The following is a 20,870-nucleotide window of genomic DNA, read 5'->3' as shown; positions in this document are numbered from 1 at the left end:
AGTTTTGCCAACTATAAAATGAAGGGGTTCAACTGATAAACTCCCAGGTCCCTTTCAGCTCTTCTATGGTCTATATCCCTTTCAGTCCTGACATCTTGATACTAGAGCCTTTTTCGGCTCTGATATTCGAAGTTTGGGGATGACTCCACAGAGCAAAAAGATTGAAAAAAATAACAGATCCTGTCCTTAAGACACTTACAATGTAAGGGAGGAGCCGCTGCAAACAACTCTGAAAAACAAGGTCTACTATGATTGCTTTCATTTCACAGTGATTTCATTCATTTTCTATTCTGAGGTTCGTCCAACTCTGACGTTCTATGATCCTGTGACTTTTTTTTTTTGCTGATTTTAGGATTTTTTTCTAATATTCTTTATTTTTCTTTCTTGAACCTCGATCCTTCTCAAAACACCTCTGCTCACACAGCCTCGGTCGATTCCCTCCGCGCCTGCGCGAAGCCTACTCTTCCCCTCCCCCATCTCAGTTCTCGTTCTCTTCTCAGTGTAGGTTTGCCTCGGGGGCGGGGTCTCGGGCAGGGGCGGGCTTCCACTTCAGGAAATTGCGTCACTGACGTAAGAGCGTGAGACCGGATGTTGTCGAAGTCGTTTCCTTAAGTTTTCCGGAAGTCGGCGGAAGAGGAGGAAGATTCGCAGGGATGGCGTCGGGAGTGGAAACTGAGGTAGGGGGATGCTGACAGCGGGGTCGGGGGGAGTTAGGGGCGGAGGCCCAGAGGCTCGGGGTGGCGCCGCGGACGCGGGAGGGAGCCGAGTCCGGCTGACCGCCCCTTCCGCCGTGTAGGCCCGTGCGGAGACCCGGGAGGACGAAGAGGAAGAGGAGGAGGAGGACGAGGAGGAAGAAGAAGAAGAGGAGGAGGAGGAGCAGCAGCAGCAGCTGACCGCGGCCGAGGCGCGGGCCGCCCAGAAGCGAGAGGAGAGACTGAGGAAGTTCCGGGAGCTGCACATGAAGAGGGTAAGGGAGGCCCGGGCTCTGCTGGGGCGGCCTTTTATCGTGTAAGGGTCGCGATGGGCAGAGCCCTGGGCCTGGGGGCGCCCGGACACCTCGGCCTCAGTCTGCTCTGTAAAACGGGGGTGAACATGGAAACAATGTAGAGACTGACAAATTGCCTTCTGTGGGGGTGAGGGGAGGGAAACAAAATTAGGGGGAAAATTGTAAAACTCAAAATAAAAAAAAAGCGAGGGGTGAGCATCGTCCCCCCAGAGAACCTTTAAGTTACTATTGTTGTTATCATTATTTACGAGAATAATAAACCGTTTTTAAGTAGTTAATGCAGAGGCATTATTAGAGTCAAAAAGGCCTGAGCCCCTCAGTTTCCCCATCCGTCAGATGGAGAGATAGCGCAGAGGGTTGTTCAGACTTCAAATCTGTGATCCTCTTAAGCTTAGTCATCATGACTAGCATTTATGTAGCCATTTAAGATTTTCAAAGTAACGTGCATAGTACTGAATTTTATTTGTCCAACTACCCTGTGAGGGAGAGTGCTCTTTGTCCCCGGTTCATTGAGGAAGAAACAGGTTAAGTGAGGAATTTTTTAAGAAGCAAGGATGCTCTCTTAAGAGTGACCGTAGGGGCAGCTAGGTGGCACAGTGGATAAAGCAGGCCTTGGAGTCAGGAGTACCTGGGTTCAAATCTGGTCTCAGACAATAATTACCTAGTTGTGTGGCCTTGGGCAAGCCACTTAACCCCATTGCCTTGCAAAAAAAAACCAAAAAACCTAAAAACATTTTTTAAAAGGTGACCATAACTATCTCTTGTTCAATTTGCCATTTCTTTTTTTTTTTTGCAAGGCAATGGGGTTAGGTGGCTTGCTCAAGGCCACACAGCTAGGTAATTATTGAGTGTCTGAGGCCAGATTTGAATTCAGATGCTCCTGACTCCAGGGCCGGTGCTCTATCCACTGCGCCACCTAGCTGCCCTGCTTGCCATTTCTTTTTTGTTAGGAGATATCAAAATATCCTACTGTAGGGGCAGCTTAAAAGCAAAATGTCTCTTCTATATCTCCTTCCTAATTGATTTGGCTACAAAGGAGAAATCAGAGGACCTTGATAGTTCCAGAATGTTGTCACCTCTTTATCCTATCTGATAAAGCACATTGACTGCAGATGGACCAACTATAAAGAAAACATGTTTCCTTTGACTTGTGTAAATGACTATGCTAACAAAGACACCTGCCTTCCTTGTAATAAGGGATAACCATCCTCTTACTGTAGTAAGTACCTGCATAAGTGCACATGTAAGTAAATTAGAAATATATAAAATAAAAGTTTTATGTAGGAAAGGAAGGCACTGGGTGCTAGGAAATTAGAATAGGTCTCTTATTGTCCAGCACTTGGAAAGTGTTTAATAGATGCTTGATTGACATTTGAAATGTGCCTTGAAGAATTTAGGATATCAGGGAATATCTATAGTATCTTCATTTGGTAATCATTTACAAATGGCTGATTCCAGGGCGCAAAAAAAAAAAATAATAGGCTTAAGCATAAGCTTAGGTCTTAGTCTCTTTGCCAAAAAACTAAGAGATAGAGATGAGGTTAGTATGAAGTCTAATTCTAGGAGGGGCCAAGGAAAGAGGCAGCCAGGGCAAAGGTACTGAGAATGAAGAGATTGTATGGATGAGCTGCTGGGCCAATGAGGCTTGAAAATGAAAATGCAGAATTAGCTTGGAAAGGTAGGCTAAAGCCTGATTACAAAGAATTTTAACTGTCAAAGAAGATTGTATTGTGTCCTAAAGGCAGTAGGGAGCCTCTTATTCTGTTTTTTTTTTTTGTTTTTAGATTTTTGCAAGGCAGTGGGGTCAAGCAGCTTGCTCAAGGCCACACAGCTAGGCAGTCACTAAGTGTCTGAGGCCGGATCTGAACTTAGGTACTCCTGACTCCAGGGCTGATGCTCCATCCACTGTGCCACCCAGCCGTCCCACCTCTTCATTCTTTTTTGAGACTTTAAGAAGTAGGCTATTAAAGCTGGAAGAATGCTCACAAAATGCACTGTCAGAGCTGAGAAGGATCTGAGAACCCTGAAACATCTCAATGTCAGAATTGGGACCTTTGAGTGGTACATTCTAGTTTCCTCATTTTAAATGAGGTTCATGGAAAGGGGGTAGTGACATGTTCTGGATCATACAGCTATATAATGGCAGTAGAACTCAGGTCTAATGAGAAAGAGGACACATTGACCATTCACCTTAACATCAGCCCAGTCTTGTGTTTTTGTCAGGATAGTGATAGGAGCTACATCTACTGATGAAAGTTAAGAGTCTTAGAGAACTGCCCAAGGCCTTAAAAAGTTGTGACTGCCTCTGGATCACAAAGCCAGTGTGTGTCAGAAGTAGGATTTAAACCTAGGTCTCCAAAACTCAACTGCACCTCCTCTGCTTTAGAAATAGAGATAACACATCCTTGTTCCCAAAGAACTTAAAACTAATCTTATGTAATGGTGATACATTTTTGTTTTTAGAATGAGGCCCGAAAATTAAATCATCAAGAAGTTGTGGAGGAAGATAAAAGACTCAAGCTGCCAGCAAACTGGGAGGCTAAGAAGGCTCGTTTGGAATGGGAACTGCAAGTTGAAGAAAAGAAGAAGGTAAGTACATCATTCTATACTTCAAAATGAGGGAGTATGGTACCATGGAGAGGGTGCTGAATTCAGAGTCAGGGTGAGCAGCCTCTGTTAGGATAGTCAGAACCTCTCTGAGCTTCAGTTGTAAAATGATGATTTCCAGTCAAATGCCAGCTTTAAATCTGTGATTTTGTGTGGAAATCGGGTTTCTTTTTAAAGCTGATTCTTTAATCTTAAAACTTAGCCTACTGTAAGAAAGTACTATGGAAATGTATTGAAGTCATTGTTTTTAAACCAGGTCATTAAATCATAGGATTTAGATCTGTAAAGGAACTTGGAGGTGACCTCTTATTCTGATTATATAGAGAACACATTAGATCCAGGGATGGAGGTGACTAATGCTTCAAGACACCAAAAAACTGAGACCCCAGGTCAGGATCATGGGATCATAAGATATTTAGTTGAGAGGGACTTGGAGTGGAAGAAAGCAATCACCTGTTTAGAACTTCAATCTAGGAAAATCCCTTTGGTAGGTGTGTAGAGGATGTATTAGAATGGCAATAGGGTTGAAGTAGGAGATTATAGGAGATAGTTGTGGTTGTATGGTGTGTGTTAAGATAACAGATCTAGAATGTTAGATATGTGGCCTAAAGAAAAATGAAGAAGGGCAGCTGGGTGGCGCAATGGATAGAGCACTGGCCCTGGAGTCAGGAATACCTGAGTTCAAATCCAGACTCAGACACTTAATAATTACCTAGCTGTATGGTCCTGGGCAAGCCACTTAACCCCATTGCCTTGCAAAAATCTAAAAAGAAAAAAAAATGTCCAGAAGGCAGTTGATGATGTGGTACTGGAGTTCAGGAGAGACATGGAAAGATAATAATTGAACCCTTGAAAAAAAAAGGTTTGAGTCCCATCACCATCATTCAGTAACTCTAATATTAGCTCATTTCTCTGAACTTCACGTGCCTCGTGCAAAATGGGGTGATGATATTTGTCCAATGGAGAACCAGTTTGTTATAGTGGATCACTGAATCCAGAGTCAGTAATTTTTAAGTCGTGTGCAACTCTTCTTGAACTCATTTGTGATTTTTTTGCCAAAGATAGCTACTAGAGTGGTTTGTCATTTCCTTATCCAAAGAGAGATCATCATATTGCAGATGAGGAAACTAAGGGTCATATAGCTTATATATGTCTGAGGCCAGATTGCAACTCAGGAGGGTGATACTTTCCATCTCCTCCAGGTCTGTCACTATCCACTGGTGCCACCTAACTGCCCTGGAGTCAAGAAAACCCGAGATCAAATTCCACCTTAGACACTTCCTACCTGGTATAGGACAAATCACTGTATCTCTTGCTCTGAATTCCTCATCCTTCAAATGAGGAAGTTGGACTTCATAGTCTTTGTGGTCCCTCTCATCTCTCAGTCTCTGATCCTTTCATTTAATATCATGTGGGAAACCTTTTGTAGCCAAAACTATCAAACCACAATATAGTAAGCTATTAAATTATTTTTTAAACAGAACTTTGATCTTTTAGGAATGTGCTGCAAGGGGGGAAGACTATGAACGAGTAAAGCTACTAGAGATCAGTGCTGAAGATGCAGAAAGATGGGAGAGAAAGAAGAAGAGGAAGAACCCAGACCTGGGCTTTTCAGGTAAATCCTTTTCATTGAACAGCTTTGCTATAGAATGACATCCAGCAATTCCAGAGAAGAGTAGACCTTCAGAGAGTAAGTTGATAAGAACTTGTCCCGTCAGCAATATACTTAGAATGATGCATGAAGCTCATAGCTCATCCATGCTACTTGTCATGTACTCTATAAAGGATTTGACCAATTTGTTCAAGGCGTCCATCAAAGCTCTTCTCATTTCAGGACTGCCATTGCAGTGTGGAGGCTGGCTATCACTATGCAGTCTACTTGCTTCTCTTGGCAGGCAGACCCTTCCTTCTTCACTACCTTTCATGTGGGTCATCTTTAGTAACATGCCACAGCCAGTTTACTCTCATCTTATGTCTCTTCATTGACCTTCGGGTCAACCACAATTTTGTTTTTTTTTCAGATATAGTTATGTTCTATAGCAACACCAGGAGAATGTTGCCATTAAAAAGATGGATGTGTGTGTAAGAACAGCTTGTGGTGGTTGAAAAACCTTGTATAACTAAAATGTAATTCTGCCAGCAGTCAAAAATGGCAGCATTTTTGTACCCAAGAGGTAAAAGATAGGTCCTTAAAAGATGGGTGTTTTTCACTGTTTGAAACCAGAAACATTAAAGCTTATATCAGTTTCCCAATGATAGAAATGGTACCCAGAACCCTGTTGTTTTCAGATAATTCTTTCAAGAAAACTTTGGGTTTTTACTCGCCTAATGATTACCATCTCTACTCCATCCCTGCCTCCCTTCTTTCCGTCCCTCCCAAATTAAAGTCATCTTCATAGCATGGAGGTGGGCCTCGTTCTATACCAGCAGAGTTCAAATTGTTTGACATCTGCCAATCTGACTAGCTTAGGTAAGGATAGAAAAACCCATGAGCAGGGTAAACTAGTTCTTTGTCAGTGAATGGGGCTGTTGAAGGAGAACTCTTCATCCATAAAAGTAACTGGAGGGTTTTGCCACCTTTCAAGACTAGTCAGAACAGAATTCACAGGGTTTAAGTGTTGGAGGCAGGGTCTGAAAATTTCAAAGTTAAGAATGTCCAGACAGTAAGTCAAAAAACACTGACCTGAGCAGAATAATGCTTTAGCTGCTGTAGCTTCTCAGCTGTTTGCAGTATTTTTGAAAACCAAACTAGCCATTCTACCCCTTTCTTCTCTGAGCCTGTAAACTCTTCAAACGATCTCAGGTTTGGAAGGGATCTTAGAATACATCCAGTCCAACTTATACTATATCCTGTGCTTTCACCCTGACTCCTTATCTCCCCAAGTTGGGAGTGTTCAAGGCCTTAGAAAGCTTTTTTTCTTACATCCTACTGTAGGTATTTGGTCAAAGCAACTGATGAAGCAAATTTCCTAAAGCATGGAGGGGTTGCCATCTGTCATGGTGTGTGGTGCCCTTGCCTTGTTGATCTGCTCACTGTTGTTGCTTAAAGACTCTTAACAGATAAATTAATAATTACTGTCTCCATAATCAGTTTTCCATTTTATATAAAGACTATGCAGCTGCTCAGTTACGCCAATATCATCGGTTGACGAAGCAGATCAAACCTGATATGGAATCATATGAAAAACTCAGAGAAAAGCAGTAAGTATGGGACCCAGGATCAATCAGCCTTTGTTTCTTTTCCTTAAACACCATCTGTCCCATTACTACAATCTGTGTAGTCCCTAACACAGTACATGCCCAGAGCATGATTCCATGAGGAGGCTCACTCCCCCCACACACACCTGGAGCAGTTGAACTCAAAAGTACATGGTGGAGTGACTACACTTTACATGGTCTTTGGACAGGTGGGAGCAGAAGAGGAAATCCAGCTTAGGGCAGGGAGGAAGGGATCTTAAGCTAAAAGGATCATGTGAACCTGGGTGCAGACCCAGGGAGGCCTTGGCCCCAGAGCCAAAAACTAAGACTTGTAAGTGGAATTGGATGGGCAAAATTACCAATCAGAACTCTACAAAAAAAGGGGAAAAAGTAGGATCTCCAGCTTCTTAAGGTAATCTGACTCCCATCTACGGGAGTAGGCTACATGTGGGACATCTCTGCTCCAGCCCAGTTGTAAACCAGAATGGGAATCCCCTCTACAGGGTACTGACCAGGGGTCATCGAGCCTCTGCCAGAGCACCTTTGGAAATGCTTTCGGCAGACTGTTCACCTGGGGGTCTGTGAGGACTTGGTTCCTGCTGCACTAAGTGACAGAGGAGAGTGTGCCAACTTGGAATCAGGACCTTTACTAGCTTTGTGATCCTGGGCGAGTCGCCCTACTTCTCCCTGCCTCCATTTCTTAATCTGTAAATGAGGATAATGCTTCCTTCTTAGATGATATATGTATAGTGCTTAATATAGTGTCCAGCACACATAGGTCCTTAATAAATATTGAATCCCTTCATCCCCTCATACAGCATCTGCTGTGGAGAGTGGGCTGCCAGCAAGCATCATGGGAAGATGTACCTAACTTGGGGATTCTGGAATTTTGTGGCCTGCCTACTAATCTCCTTCAGGCTTTTTTTAAATCACACATCCCACTTTCTTAGATCTAAAATAGGGAGGGGGACACCTGGAGGAAAGTTGAGCTGGACAGTCTCTAAAGTCCCTTCAAGGTTTAACGTTTTGGGGGATTCTATTTAATGCTAAATTTAGTGCTTCAAAGGAAATCCTTTTATTCCTATCACTCAGCATTTGTGACAAAACGTGTTCATGTTATAATTTTGATCTCTTGCAGTGGAGAAGAATTCTACCCAACATCCAACAGTCTTCTTCATGGAACCCATGTACCTTCTTCAGAGGAAATTGATAGAATGGTTATAGATCTAGAAAAACAGTAAGTACTTAGCATAAGGCTTAGATTGTATTGATTTTCATGCAGACTACCATTAGTTATCCTAACTTCTTGCATTTTCTTAACTTGTTTTATTACATCAATGCATTTCTGATCTCTCAGAGGCAGCTACTTCTGCAGGGGTGCAAACTGTAACCCCCTCCATGCCTACTGTCCTTGTTCTCCTGTAATGGCTACACAGAGAGGGTCTACCTAACATGCTAAAAATCTTTAGCTCGGGCGGCTAGGTGGCCCAGTGGATAAAGCACTGGCCCTGGAGTCAGGAGTACAGTACCTGGGTTCAAATCGAGTCTCAGACACTTAATTACCTAGCTGTGTGGTCCTGGGTAAGCCACTTAACCCCATTTGCCTTGCAAAGGCCAAAAAAAAAAAATCTTTAGCTCTCTTAACTTTTCATGTCATATACAGATGTCTCATATAATAATTAATTTTGTACTTGTTATTTCCATCAGGGTTATATAAAGTTGAATTTCAGTAGTATTTTAAAGACATCTAAGCAAGGTGTGAATTGAAACTATTGTAATCATTGAAAGAGTAAGTTCTGAATTAAATTGTTCCCATTTTTACTTTGCAACATCATGGGTAAATTGTTGTATTTGAGTTTTTTGTGTTGCTTAATTTAATACACATAAGCAGTTGAGAAGTTAGAAGAGATTGGGAGTGAAAATTCACATTTTTTGTGTATGTGCAGGCATTGAGTCCCTGCCTTCAAGGAGCTTAGTGTCTAGTAAAGAAGAAAGGACTTGAATGTTGAGCAAACGTAGGACTTTTTCTACACTAGGGTCAGTAAACATTTAATTTGAGAGGTTGCAGGGTTTGGAGTGGTTGATTGGTCAATTAGACATTTATTAATCAATATATGCTAAGTCCTGGAGAGAAAAAGAAAGGCAAAAAACCAGTACCTGTTCTCAAAGTTCCAATGATTTAATAGGGAAGGCAGCATGCAAACAACTATGTACAAACAAGATGTGCATGTGGTAAACTTGGGATTGTTTCACTGGGTAGGCAACTCGTATTAAGGGAGATCAGGAAAAGCTACTTGTTGGAGCTGAAGAATGCCCAGAGGCAATGATGAGAAACTTTCAGTGGGGGATGAAGGCAGAGTACTCCCCATGTCAGGAGGATGGAGCATCTTGTAAAAGAAATACCAAGGAGACCAAAGTCTGTGTGAAGGGGAGGAAAGTATAAGCAGACTAGAGGATTAGGAGAGGACCAGGTTTTGAAGGACTTTAATCCTGGAGTTTAATGAATTGGGAAAGATGAATTTGAAAGCCAAGTGGAAAGTGGATTGTAGAGGGCAGAGATGAGGCAGGCACAGCCACCCACAGCTGTTGTTTTATGAGATAATGAAGACCTGCACTAAGGTGGAGGTAATGTCCAAGGGGAAAAGAGATAGTGAGTAATTGGATGGGGTGAGTGTTGCATCAGGAGTCCTAGTGAATGCTGAGATTTTAAACCTGAAGAACTGTGAGTGTGGAAATAGTAATAGAGATGTTAGAGAGTGTGGGAAGGTTTTGGAGAGAAAAAATGTTGTTAGACATGTTGAGTTTAAGACGTTTTGGGGATATCTAGTTCAAAATCAATAGGTCTTTGGAGTTTGAGGGAAATTAAGGTTGGACAAATGGATCTGAGAATCATCTGCATTGAGATAATTGAATCCATGGGGGCAAATTAGATCACCAAGTAAAACAGTCTAGAGGGAGTAGGAAAGAAGCAGCTTTAGGGGAATATTCTTAATAAGTACTAATTGTGGGCCTTATGTGAGGATCCTGCAAGAGTCTAAGGAGTGGTTAGACAGGTAGAAAGAGAAAAGAGAACCAAGAGAGTCCTCAAAAGAGAAATGAAAAGAGGAGGCTAGGTGGTGCAGTGGATAGAGCACCAGCCCTGGAATCAGGAGGACCTGAGTTCAAATCCGACCTCAGACACTTAATTATGACCTAGCTGTGTGGCTTTGGGCAAGCCACTTAACCCCAGTGCCTTGCAAAAACTTTAAAAAAGAGAGAGAAGAGGGTGATTGTATAGTTAAAAGAGGCTACAGATAGAAAAGAATGGTTGAGAAAAGACTATTAGATTTGGTGATTGAGAGTTCATTAGTTACCTTGGAGAGAATACTTTTGGAATAAAATGAAGTGGAAAACTAAAACACAGACTTAAGGAGAGTAAAAGGAAAAGAAATGGAGGCCTTTGAGGAGTTTAGCCTTGAAAGGGAAGAACAATATGCAAAGACAGCTAGCAGAAGGGCAGGCCAGTGCACAGGGAGAAATTGAAGATTGTGAGAATTGGGATAAGTGTCAGAGAAAATGAAATAAAATAGAATCACTTGGGCAAATAGACTTCAAGAAGGGCCATATCATTATGTGAGATAGAAGAGGATCTCTCAGAAAAAGATCTCAGAAGAGGATCTCTCAGAAAAAGATCTCAATTTTTTTTTTTTTTGGCTTTTGCAAGGCAAATGGGGTTAAAGTGGCTTGCCCAAGGCCACACAGCTAGGTCATTATTAAGTGTCTGAGGTCGGATTTGAAACCAGGTACTGACTCCTGGTCCCGTGCTTTATCCACTTTGCCACCTAGTTGCCCCTGATCTCAATTTTTTCAATGAAATAAAAGGCCAGGGTTCTCACCTGGGATGGGCTGGAATGTTTGAGGAAGGATGAATTAGAAAAGCCAATGTGGTAGGTGGAATAGTGAATTGATTAGGCCTAGATGAAATGATGCAAAAATATCAACTCATTTAGCACAATTTCATGATTTTCTTCAGCTTCATTCAGTAGTACATGAGTAGAAGTAAAGACAGATGACAGGAGTAATCCAAAGCTGAGAATTTTAAGCCCAAGTTTATCTTTTAACTCTCATAATTATGCATTCTAATTTCCAGAAGACCAAAAAATTTAATCTTTATAAACTTTTTTCAGAATTGAGAAACGAGAAAAATATAGTCGACGACGACCTTATAATGATGACTCTGATATTGACTACATTAATGAAAGAAATGCCAAATTCAACAAGAAAGCAGAGAGATTCTATGGAAAATATACAGCTGAAATCAAACAGAATTTGGAGAGAGGAACAGCTGTCTAAACTTCAATGGTATAGTCACAATTGCTATCAGTGAACTCTACAAATAAAAGATGATTTATACTCAACTGTTATTTAACACTCAGATGCATTTATAAGTTTGTGTATTTTCCTAATTCAAAGTAACTATTTTAGGAAAAAAATACAACTTGTAAAGATTTGATCTATCTTGGTAAGGAAACTTTTCCCTATGTCTTACCAGACTAGAACGCCATGGATAAAATCATTGAAGCCCACATTTCTAGTTGTAAAATGGGGATAAATGAACTAGTTCCTACTTGCAGGACTGTTGTGAGGTGAAAACAAGAATGTATCCGAGATGTTTTGTAAATTTTATACATAAAGTACTACAATCCAGTCATCATCTTTTAAGTGTTGAGTGTTACTAGGGGTGGGGACATAACTGCCTTTCTTGGGCTTAAGTGAATCAGTAGAAATCTTGAGGCCATCTCCTTCCTTCACCCTGAATCCCTTTCCAACATAGCCAGTAGTCATCCAGCCTTTGCTGCAAATTTGGCAGAACATTTATTTGGGTCCCAATATGTCTAGTGATCATTTTAGCAAGTAAGATTGTAAACCTTGGCTTTTTTTTGTTCCTACTCAGCTAATAGTTCAAAAATTGTTTTCTTCCTTTTTGTGAATGACCAAACATAGGAGTTTAAAGGCTGCTAAGTTAAAAATCACTTCTTAGTGGAAGATACTAGAACGAATAGGGCCAAGCTGTATTCCAGGTGTCAGTAAAGGTAGAAACCAGATCAAAGGAAAATTTGAAATTTTTGTGGTCTTCAATTGTTTGACTTTGTTAATAGAGTGGTTTGCCATTTCTTCAACTCATTTTACAGATGAGGAATTGAGGCAAACAGGGTAAGTGATTACAGTTATCTGGAGGCTGAACTTGAACCAGGTTTTCCTGAATCCTGGCACAGGGCTCTTATTCCCTGTGCCATTTAGTTGCCCAGAAAAGCTAAATTTAGCTTCGTTTTTATTTTTCCCATTTACAGTGGTGATTTAAGTAGATTAAAGGTGACATTATAAAGGTAGCATTGAGGACCTCAAAATAAAGGCCTTTTTAGGACATAATTATATGCAGGCCCACAAGAATTATTTCCAATACTAGAGTGAAGTCATCTCTAAGTGACTAAATTTTTTAAATGACTCAGTGCCATCTTGAATGACAAAAATATTCCCATAATTTGTTTTCAGTCTTGAGCTTATCCAGCTCAACTCTTCATTAACCTCTGCCTCCAATTAACCAAAAACAGGGCAACACTGAACCTGGCAAGAAAATTTAAATGTGAGAATTATGTCTGATATATCATACCCATGGTACCTGTCTAGAAAGAGAACTCTCTCTCCCTCCCCCAAAAAATGGGGAAAGGAGCTCTTTTATTTGTAATTATAACCAGCATAGAGAAATGTATAGAACCAGAAGAACATCATACACACTAACAATATGGGAAGTTGATCAGGGCAACAACTTGTGATGGAGAAAACCATCTGCCTCCAGAAAACGGTGGAGTTTAAACATTTCAAAGCTTGTTATCTTTAATTTTTAAAAGCTGTCTTATGTATTTTATAATTTTGCTACCTGTTTTTCTTCCTTGTTTTCCTGATTCTGAATGTCATTGTATCAAGTTTTGAGGGTGTTCTCAAGAATCAGTTTATGATGGGGCAGCTAGGTGGCACAGTGAATTAGAGACCCAGCCCCTGGAGTCAGGAGGACCTGAGTTCAAATGTGACTTAATGTACTTTACTATGTGACCTTGGACAAATCCCTTAACCCCACTGCCTTGCAAAAAAAAATCATTTGACTTCTCAAGAGAAACCTTCAAAAGACAGCTCTTTTCCACTGATCAATGCTCAGTTCACATTCACAGAATAGTGGAAATGCCATATTTAGATACAATGTAATGGGAAATTATACAAGCAGAGTAGCAAAGGAGGCTGTATATACATACTACACAGGACCTGGAAGATAGCTCTGCTCTGAAAAAAAATCCTTTTCACAAAATCCTGTGACAAGTTTTGGAATTTTTCAAAGTAAACAGTCAAGTCCCAGAACAAGAAATAGTCTTTTTATCTTCATTTACACATGCTACTTCAAACCAGTGTTCAAGGATTAGGCCTATGTTTCCAGTCTCTGAAGTATTTGTTAAAAAGAAGAGAGAGATAGAGAGAGCGCACAAGGACACTCAAAACTATTAACAATTTAGGCAGGCTCCACTTCTCTCAATCATTAATTCAGGCAGAAACTACAGAAAAATGAAAATTAGACTTTATTAACAAATCAAAATATATACAAACATCAACTTACAAATGTTTAGTTACTGTTTTAAAAGTTAGCACTGGCTATATTTAACCCCCTGTAACACCACAAATATTTACAATATCTACATATACAAAAAAATCCCACCTGTGATTTCTGGTCCATTTGTGTTCATTTCACTTATCTGGAAGAGAAATCTAAGATATGATACATTTTAAAATATGATACATCTTTTCATGCTACAATTTCAAACTGTCTTTATAGCTACTTCTGCTACTCATGGTTCATGAGAAAAGGGGATGTTCTTAGTACTAGAATTTGAAAGAGAGTGCCATTTTAGAACTTAAAAGTAAACTATTTTCCTCTTTCTTGACAGGAACCCACTGTCCATAGGTATTCTGGCTTTTCTCATCTTCTTTAGGGGATTCTGCAGTCTCTTTAGCTGTTTTTTGAAGTACTGAATTTGCTACAGAGTTCTGCAAAAAGAAAAATCAAGCACTGAGTTAATCTTTAATATTTAGTATATTTAAAGAGACAGTAGTAAATCCTAAAAACTTTTATCCAAAACAACTTTGAAATAACTATCAAATTCTTATGGTCTACTTATTTATGTCCAATTCTAAGTTAATTTTTTTTCATGTTATGTTTGAAAAGTGGCTGTCCAACCAACCTTTTTATGGAAAAAAAGGAAACCAACCCAGAGTGGGATATTAGCATTCCCAAGGTCACACTGCTAACAGGAAACTGGATCCTAGATAAAATGTCAGGAATGTGACCTAAATTTTCCAGCTCTTTAGTCCAATGTTCTTTACACTACCAAAGAACCAAAATGAAAATCACTCACACCATACTTACACTAGAGCTGAAAGGTAGGCTTCTCTGCTGAGCAGAACTTTCATTTGCGGTTTTAATTAAATCCTCATTTAATCTTCCTGACAGCTATAAAATGGATTGAAAAAAATAATTTTTTTAAGCTGAGAAAACTGATGACCACTCTATAAAACTTTATATGTATACCAATTTAGTTGGAAATATTTATAAACAAGTTTGATCTACTCAAAAAACTAGTAAGATCAGGCCCCAAGAAGAGCATGCTCTGTTGAGGATTAACCCTAAAAAAATAATTCAATATAAAGCTCAAAAATAGCAATCTTTTCCAAGTTAACCAAAAGGCTTCTTTTACTTACACCTCACTGAGGTAAAAACCAAATCTTTTTTAAATTCAAATTCATATGGATATATAAAACCTGTAAAACATACATACCAGGTTGAGTAAAAATCTCATGTTTAATTTCACTGTTTCCCATCCTTCATCAAAAGTTAAGGCTACTTGAAAAGCTTAAATTTTGTCACCTATGAAATCTGCATTAAGAGTCAAACTAGGGTAATTAAGTCACCAAATCATTAATACTTTTGTCTAAAACAAGTTTTAAGAAATTGGGTTCACCTGGATGGCATTTCTCATGTATACTATATAAACCTATTTACATATTAAAATATTGAATATTTTAAGTGTTTTTAAGAATATATTTTAAAATCTGACATGAATTAAAGGATTTAAATTAGCAACATATACTTTTATTCACTTACATAAAATAAACTAGACAATGACCAAGGTTTGTATTCAATAGATCCCAAAGTCTATCTATAAACCACCCATACTTTATTTTCTTGAATATAAAAACTAGATGTAAAAGTTTTGATTTTTATAATAATGTAATGAGAAATTAAAGCACATTGCATTTGACTGATTCAAGTGCACATTGTCCTGCAGAGCTCTGGAGAATGACAATAAACTTATCTGCAAGTGAAGCAGGCCTCTTCTTCTGTTATCTCTCAAACATCTGGAATATATTGCATACATTATGAAAGGGACATCTATAACACAGATGCCTCCCCAAACCACAAAGTGTACTTGTAGGGTTATTACTGAAATGCAATTTTAGGTACTTCCTCTGAAGTGCAGCTAAGTTTGCATCTGTCCAAGTTCTAACATGCAGATATTCTACCACCACAAAACTAAAATTTCCACTTTGTGAAAGTTAACTTTCAAGTTATGTAAACCTCTCTCACAGCAGCTTTAGCCCATGTATCAATTACCAAGAGATTTTCTTCATCAATGTCTGGAGACCACATTCATGATTTCTATAAGACAGAAATAAAGCAAGTGAACTATACTGAAAGATGGGAGTACAGAGTTTGTGGGAACAATTTGTTGAAAATGAAAGTTAATGAATAGTTTGTACAGAATTTAATAATCTAAATCAAGTTGGGTTTTTTTTAAGAAAAAAACCTTGAGAATTACATAGAAGTGCTTGAGGTATCAGCTACACTTTTTAAGAGTTTGGAGTTAAGATAAATTAGTATTCCTTGATATGTAGAGCACTTCACCCAAAACAATATCATTACTTTCCCATCTTCACTGTATGTTATAAATTTGACTTCCAATTCTCATAGAAAAGTAAACAAAGGCATTTTTGAAAACAAGTCTATATATTTTAGGTTCATCTTGAAAGTAGTTTATTTCTGAAGTGTTCTTTGTTTAAATGAAGAACTTAAAACACCTGGCCTGATAATACTTACCTCAAGTTTTGCAGTATCACCCTGTATTTGTCTTCCATAGTTTGTGTCTTTAGATAATGAACCAGTTCTGAGACTAGCTGGCAAGTCAATATTGGCTGTTCCTAAAGCTTTGGCTGCATTAGCCTTTGCTATTTCTAAAAGTTCCATCCTATCTGGAAAAGAAAAGAACAAAATAATTATTAATACTTAAAAGCTAATTTTCTATCAAGGAAATAACCATTGTTATTATGCAGGGATAAAAACATGCTTTAAAAAAAACTATTCTTTTCATGCACTGTGGCACAGAATTCTGATCCAGAGGAGAGAAACACCAATGGCATATGACTGAGTCAGTTCAGGATGACTATTTTTAATACCTGGCCTGACCAGGATATTTTCCTGGGGAGTAACAAATGTCTGGACATATCCAGAAGCAGGGTACATATATTCTGGACTGTACAACTTAAAGAGATAGGCGATCAATAAATAGATAATGTGAGATGTAATGATGGCACCTGGGGGTCTTGTTAAGGAAAAACTGAGTTAGCATGGACTTGCAAGGAAAGTACAGAAATGGCCATTTACAATAAGAAATTTAAAGAAACATCACTAGATGTATTAGCTATTCCTGGGGTTGGTCCAATGACACAAAATCAGGGATTTATTTTGATCAATTTTGGAGCCAGAAGACCTATCTAAAAACATTGGTATAAAAACTTGCCAGTGGGGGTTGCTAGGTGACACAGTAGATAGAGCACCAACCCTGGCCTCAGACATTTAATAATTGCCTACCTATGTGACCTTGGGCAAATCACTCCAACCCCACTGCCTTAAATAAAAATTTAAAAACTTGCCAGTAGAAGCAGTTACAGTAACTTTGGAAATGTTGTCATGATGATTATATGGCTTATTTAGAAAGGACACTTGAAAGTAAAGATAAATAGTATTATCTATTTGTTGGAAACCAGTTAACTAATGTTCCTGGAAGGCTAACCAGCACTAAAGGAACATTATTGGATTTGTGGGACTACTGCCTACACCCATTTGTCCAAAGGCTGGTCAGGGAGTTGCTATATAGGGTTGGTAAAGCCAAACCTTTTCTTTGCCTACAGAAGAAGAGCAGTTGAGGGTAAGGTTATATGATGACTTAAGTGAAGATTAAAGAAATGTGGAAACCTCATTAACTAAGACTGCAGATGCTAATGGATGGGGAGACGCATGGCCCCTAGAAAGAATTATCCAGACTTATGGACCTGCTACCTAGGCACAGGATGGGGGTTAGAGCTATGGAACCCCAATTTATATCCCGATTAGATTCTAAGCTGTAGTGGAAACAATTATCAATTAGACAGCTAGGGCCCTCGGACTTGCTGGCTGGCTAAACCATGCAACAAGTCTGTGGATTGGAGGAGGAGGAATTTGTGGTAAAGTGAAGCTATCAAGTTGCTAACTAAAGATAGATGACAATAGGCAAGTAGTAAAACAAAAAAAAAATCAGAAAGTTGACGTGCTCCTGCACAAATCTCCTATCAGAGACATGTAAAAATCTTGATAGAAGAAAAAGTCAGTTATGTCAATAACAAGGATTCAAGAAAGAAAACACTAATATGGTGTTGGAACCCCCAAATTATTCTTATAAAAGGGGGGGGAATTGTGAGGAATATGGGGGGGGGGTTGGGTTCCACAAATGTGAAGGGAGGATTGTTAGTTTACATTACAAAGACTGGGCTCTGCCTATATTGTTGCCTTATAGGCAGGTGACCTCAATCTGAACAAAAACTGATGAGATCAGGGCAGCTAGGTGGTGCAGTGAATAGAGCACCGGCCCTGGAGTCAGGAGTACCTGAGTTCAAATCCGAATTCAGACACTTAATAATTACCTAGCTGTGTGGCCTTGGGCAAGCCACTTAACCCCATTTGCCTTGCAAAAAAAAAAAACTGATGAGATTGTTTTTAAATTTTTAAATGAGCCTAATTTTGACCTCCTTTGTGCATGCTTAAGACAGATAGTTATCTCATTAGTATGAGCAGGGTGGGGAAAATGTATAGGAACCAATGCATCCAATTTAGATTGTGACCCATCTTACAACTGGCATGAGGGGGCAGGAATAAATGCTTTCTTCTAAGTGCATAAAAGACCTTGCATTATGGGATTTCCTCTAGCTTCTCTCTCTCTCTCTCTCTCTCTCTCTCTCTCTCTCTCTGAGGGAGGTGTGTTATTTTGTTAATCTGAACCAAAAAATAACTATCCATTTCTCCCAAAACTCCTTTAATAGATGACATTTATATAGTGTTTTTAAGTTGTACAAGAACCTTGTAATGTAGCTATTACACTATTACAGTCATTTTTTATTGTTGCTGTTCAGTTATGTCAGATTCTTCATGATCCCCTTTGGGTTTTCTTGACAAAGATATTGGAGTGGTTTGCCATTTCCTTTCTCCAGCTCATATAGATGAGGAAATAAGGCAGACAAAGGTGAAGTAACATGTCCAGTCACACAGCAGTGTCTGAGATGAGATTTGAACTCAGGAAGATGAGTCCAAGGTCCAGCATTCCATCCACTTCACACCTAACTACCCTACAGCCATTATTAGTCATCCCCATTTCATAGACAAATATATAAAGTGATCTTCTCTTTAAATGTCAAGCATCAGAGTTTGAGCCCAAGGCTCTTCTAAGGGAAGCAAGCCTTATGGTGTAATAGGAAGTACTGACTATTGCCAGACTGTCACTAACGCAACAACTGGAATTTAGATATACAATAAGTAACTTAAAGAAAAGTTACACATAGGTAAATTCTCTGTTCTATAACCAATTTGGTTTATTTATTGTCAAAAGTTCATGGGAGGAGCGGCTAGGTGGTACAGTGGATAAGAGTATTGGCCCCGGAGTCAAGAGTACCTGGGTTCAAATCTGGCCTCAGACACTTAATAATTACCTAGCTGCGTGGCCTTGGGCAAGCCACTTAACCCCACTGCCTAGCAAAAAAAAAAAAAAACCTTAAAAAAACTCAAAAGTTCATGAGATCAGCAAGGTGGCAGTGTAGAGCACTGGACTGAGTCAGGAGAACCTGAGTTCAAATCCAACCTCACACACTTAATTAAGCTGTGTGACCTTGGGCAAATCACTTAACCCTATTACCTTGCAAAAACAAAACAAATATTCTTTGGATCACTTGGGAGTTTAGGCATGACTGAACAATTCAAAAGATTAATTATGAATATAGAATTCCCTACAGCTACAAAAGTGAAGTATTTGGGTTTTCTTTTTTTCTTTGCAAAAAGCCAAAGATAAACTCTGTGTGTGTGTGTGTGTGTGTGTGTGTGTGTGTGCACTTATTTAAAAAAACCCTTGCTTGTTACTTTGTTCAATAAATCCAATTCAAATCAAAACATAATTGTTGATTTAAATTCAGTTTCAGTTAAGAGAAAAGAGGAAAAACCTGGGAGAGAAAATAAAGTAACCAGGAAGAGCAAGGTTAACAAACAGGAACTGAAGTGTTTGATAATTTGTTCCCATACCCAGCAATTAACGTAGTGGCTAAGTCCAGAGTTACTAGTCCCCACTGCAAGAATCTCAAGCGCTAATTAGCTAGCAAAGCTGTGGAGATGCCTTTTAAAGACTCCACACTGCACTCAACAGTCGTGAAGGAAAAAATTATTTTCTGAATGACCTAGAGTGGGTTCTGGAGCCCCAATGAGCAAGATCACTGTCTCCAAACTCTACCCACTGCCTCCACATGGGGTCCATTTCAAAAAGGTTCCAGTTCATTTGACTAACTCGTTCCTAGAACCACACAGGGATTCCCGCAAGCCTTCATCAAGCCTAAGGTAAACAAGAAGTACTTCCCTATTCGAAGTGTCATCGAACAAACCAGCCAGACTTCAATACTAACTTTGGAGAAAATTCGACTTCCCCGTCACTGGTTTCCATTCAATTTAGGAAAAAACCCGCTCCATAAAGTGGAGTTCTAGTCCCGAGAGATTCCGGCACCCACTTGAAGGGAGACCCTGGCACGGAGCTGGCGGCTTCCCGGGGCCCACCTACCCTTTTCACTGAGCCGCAGCGGCGTTCGGCTGCGGGATCTGGACCGAGACCGGTGCCTCCAGCTCTTGTGGGCCTCCGGATACACGGTTCTGCCGAAGCCGTAGTACCTGCGTTCCCGGGCTCCCAGGTAGGCCCTCCGGTAGTACGAGCGCCCGCGGGACCGGGACCTGCCCCGGGAGGGCGGTCGGTAACTCCTCCGGGGGCCCCGAGGCGGGAGCGTCTCCCGGGGCCGGCGGCCGCGGGACCTCGAGCGGCTCCGGGAGTAGGAGCGCGAGTAGCGGCGGAACTTGCGCTGGTGGCGCCGGCGGGAGCGGGGCCGAGAGGGGCTCCGCCGGGGCCCGCCGCGGCTGCGGGACGACGAGCGGCTCGAGGCGGAGGACGACGAGCTGCGCGACCGCGACGAGAGGCGGCTGGCGCGGCCCGGCCCCGGGCCCCGGGCGGCGCCGGGCCACAGGCCGCTCGCGTAGCTCGCCATGGCCGCGCCGCGCCGCGCCTGCAACGACAGGCCCCGGAAGCGCTCAGCCAGCCCGCCCTCCCGGAAGCGCCGGGCCCCGCCCGGGGCGGCCGGGCCGCGCTCGCCGCGAGGGGGCCGCCCCACCGCCGCTCCGGGCCCGCGCATGCGCGCGCCCCGCCCGGCCCCGACGGCCGGCCTCCTCTCCCGCTCCCGCCCGGCCGGCCGCGGGCCAGAGCCCTCCCGCACACGGGCCACTTACGCGAAACCGGCACTCGGGGCCGCGCGAGGAAGCAGCGGCCGCAGCCGGCGCCCTTTTCCAGCCGAGAAGCGGCTCCGAGGGCGCCCCGTCCACACCCAGCCGTCGGTTCCGCCTTCTGAAGGCGCCCACCGAAAGGACCCG

At 41.1% G+C, this 20,870-nt stretch overlaps 2 protein-coding genes across 2 annotated transcripts; one reads left to right on the top strand and one right to left on the bottom strand.

Moving 5' to 3' along the window:
* The first annotated feature begins 582 nt into the window (after positions 1 to 582).
* Positions 583 to 15,218, top strand: SYF2 (SYF2 pre-mRNA splicing factor). The gene is made up of 7 exons (XM_074218092.1): positions 583 to 677; positions 797 to 967; positions 3,470 to 3,595; positions 5,111 to 5,228; positions 6,724 to 6,814; positions 7,950 to 8,048; positions 10,978 to 15,218. Exons 1-7 carry the CDS (start codon positions 654 to 656, stop codon positions 11,141 to 11,143), a joined length of 795 nt encoding a protein of 264 aa, XP_074074193.1. The 5' UTR covers positions 583 to 653; the 3' UTR covers positions 11,144 to 15,218.
* RSRP1 (arginine and serine rich protein 1) lies at positions 13,394 to 20,808 on the bottom strand. The gene is made up of 5 exons (XM_074218091.1): positions 20,730 to 20,808; positions 20,017 to 20,509; positions 15,990 to 16,141; positions 14,262 to 14,345; positions 13,394 to 13,882 (listed from the first exon to the last, which is right to left on the bottom strand). The coding sequence occupies exons 2-5, from the start codon at positions 20,489 to 20,491 to the stop codon at positions 13,718 to 13,720; spliced, it is 876 nt and encodes a 291-aa protein (XP_074074192.1). The 5' UTR covers positions 20,492 to 20,509; positions 20,730 to 20,808; the 3' UTR covers positions 13,394 to 13,717.
* Between the last annotated feature and the right edge of the window lie 62 nt (positions 20,809 to 20,870).

The sequence above is a fragment of the Macrotis lagotis genome, chromosome 1 (genome assembly GCF_037893015.1).
Source record: "Macrotis lagotis isolate mMagLag1 chromosome 1, bilby.v1.9.chrom.fasta, whole genome shotgun sequence".
In the NCBI taxonomy this organism is placed as follows: Eukaryota; Metazoa; Chordata; class Mammalia; order Peramelemorphia; family Peramelidae; genus Macrotis; species Macrotis lagotis.
This window is presented reverse-complemented; position numbering and strand designations above follow the sequence as displayed.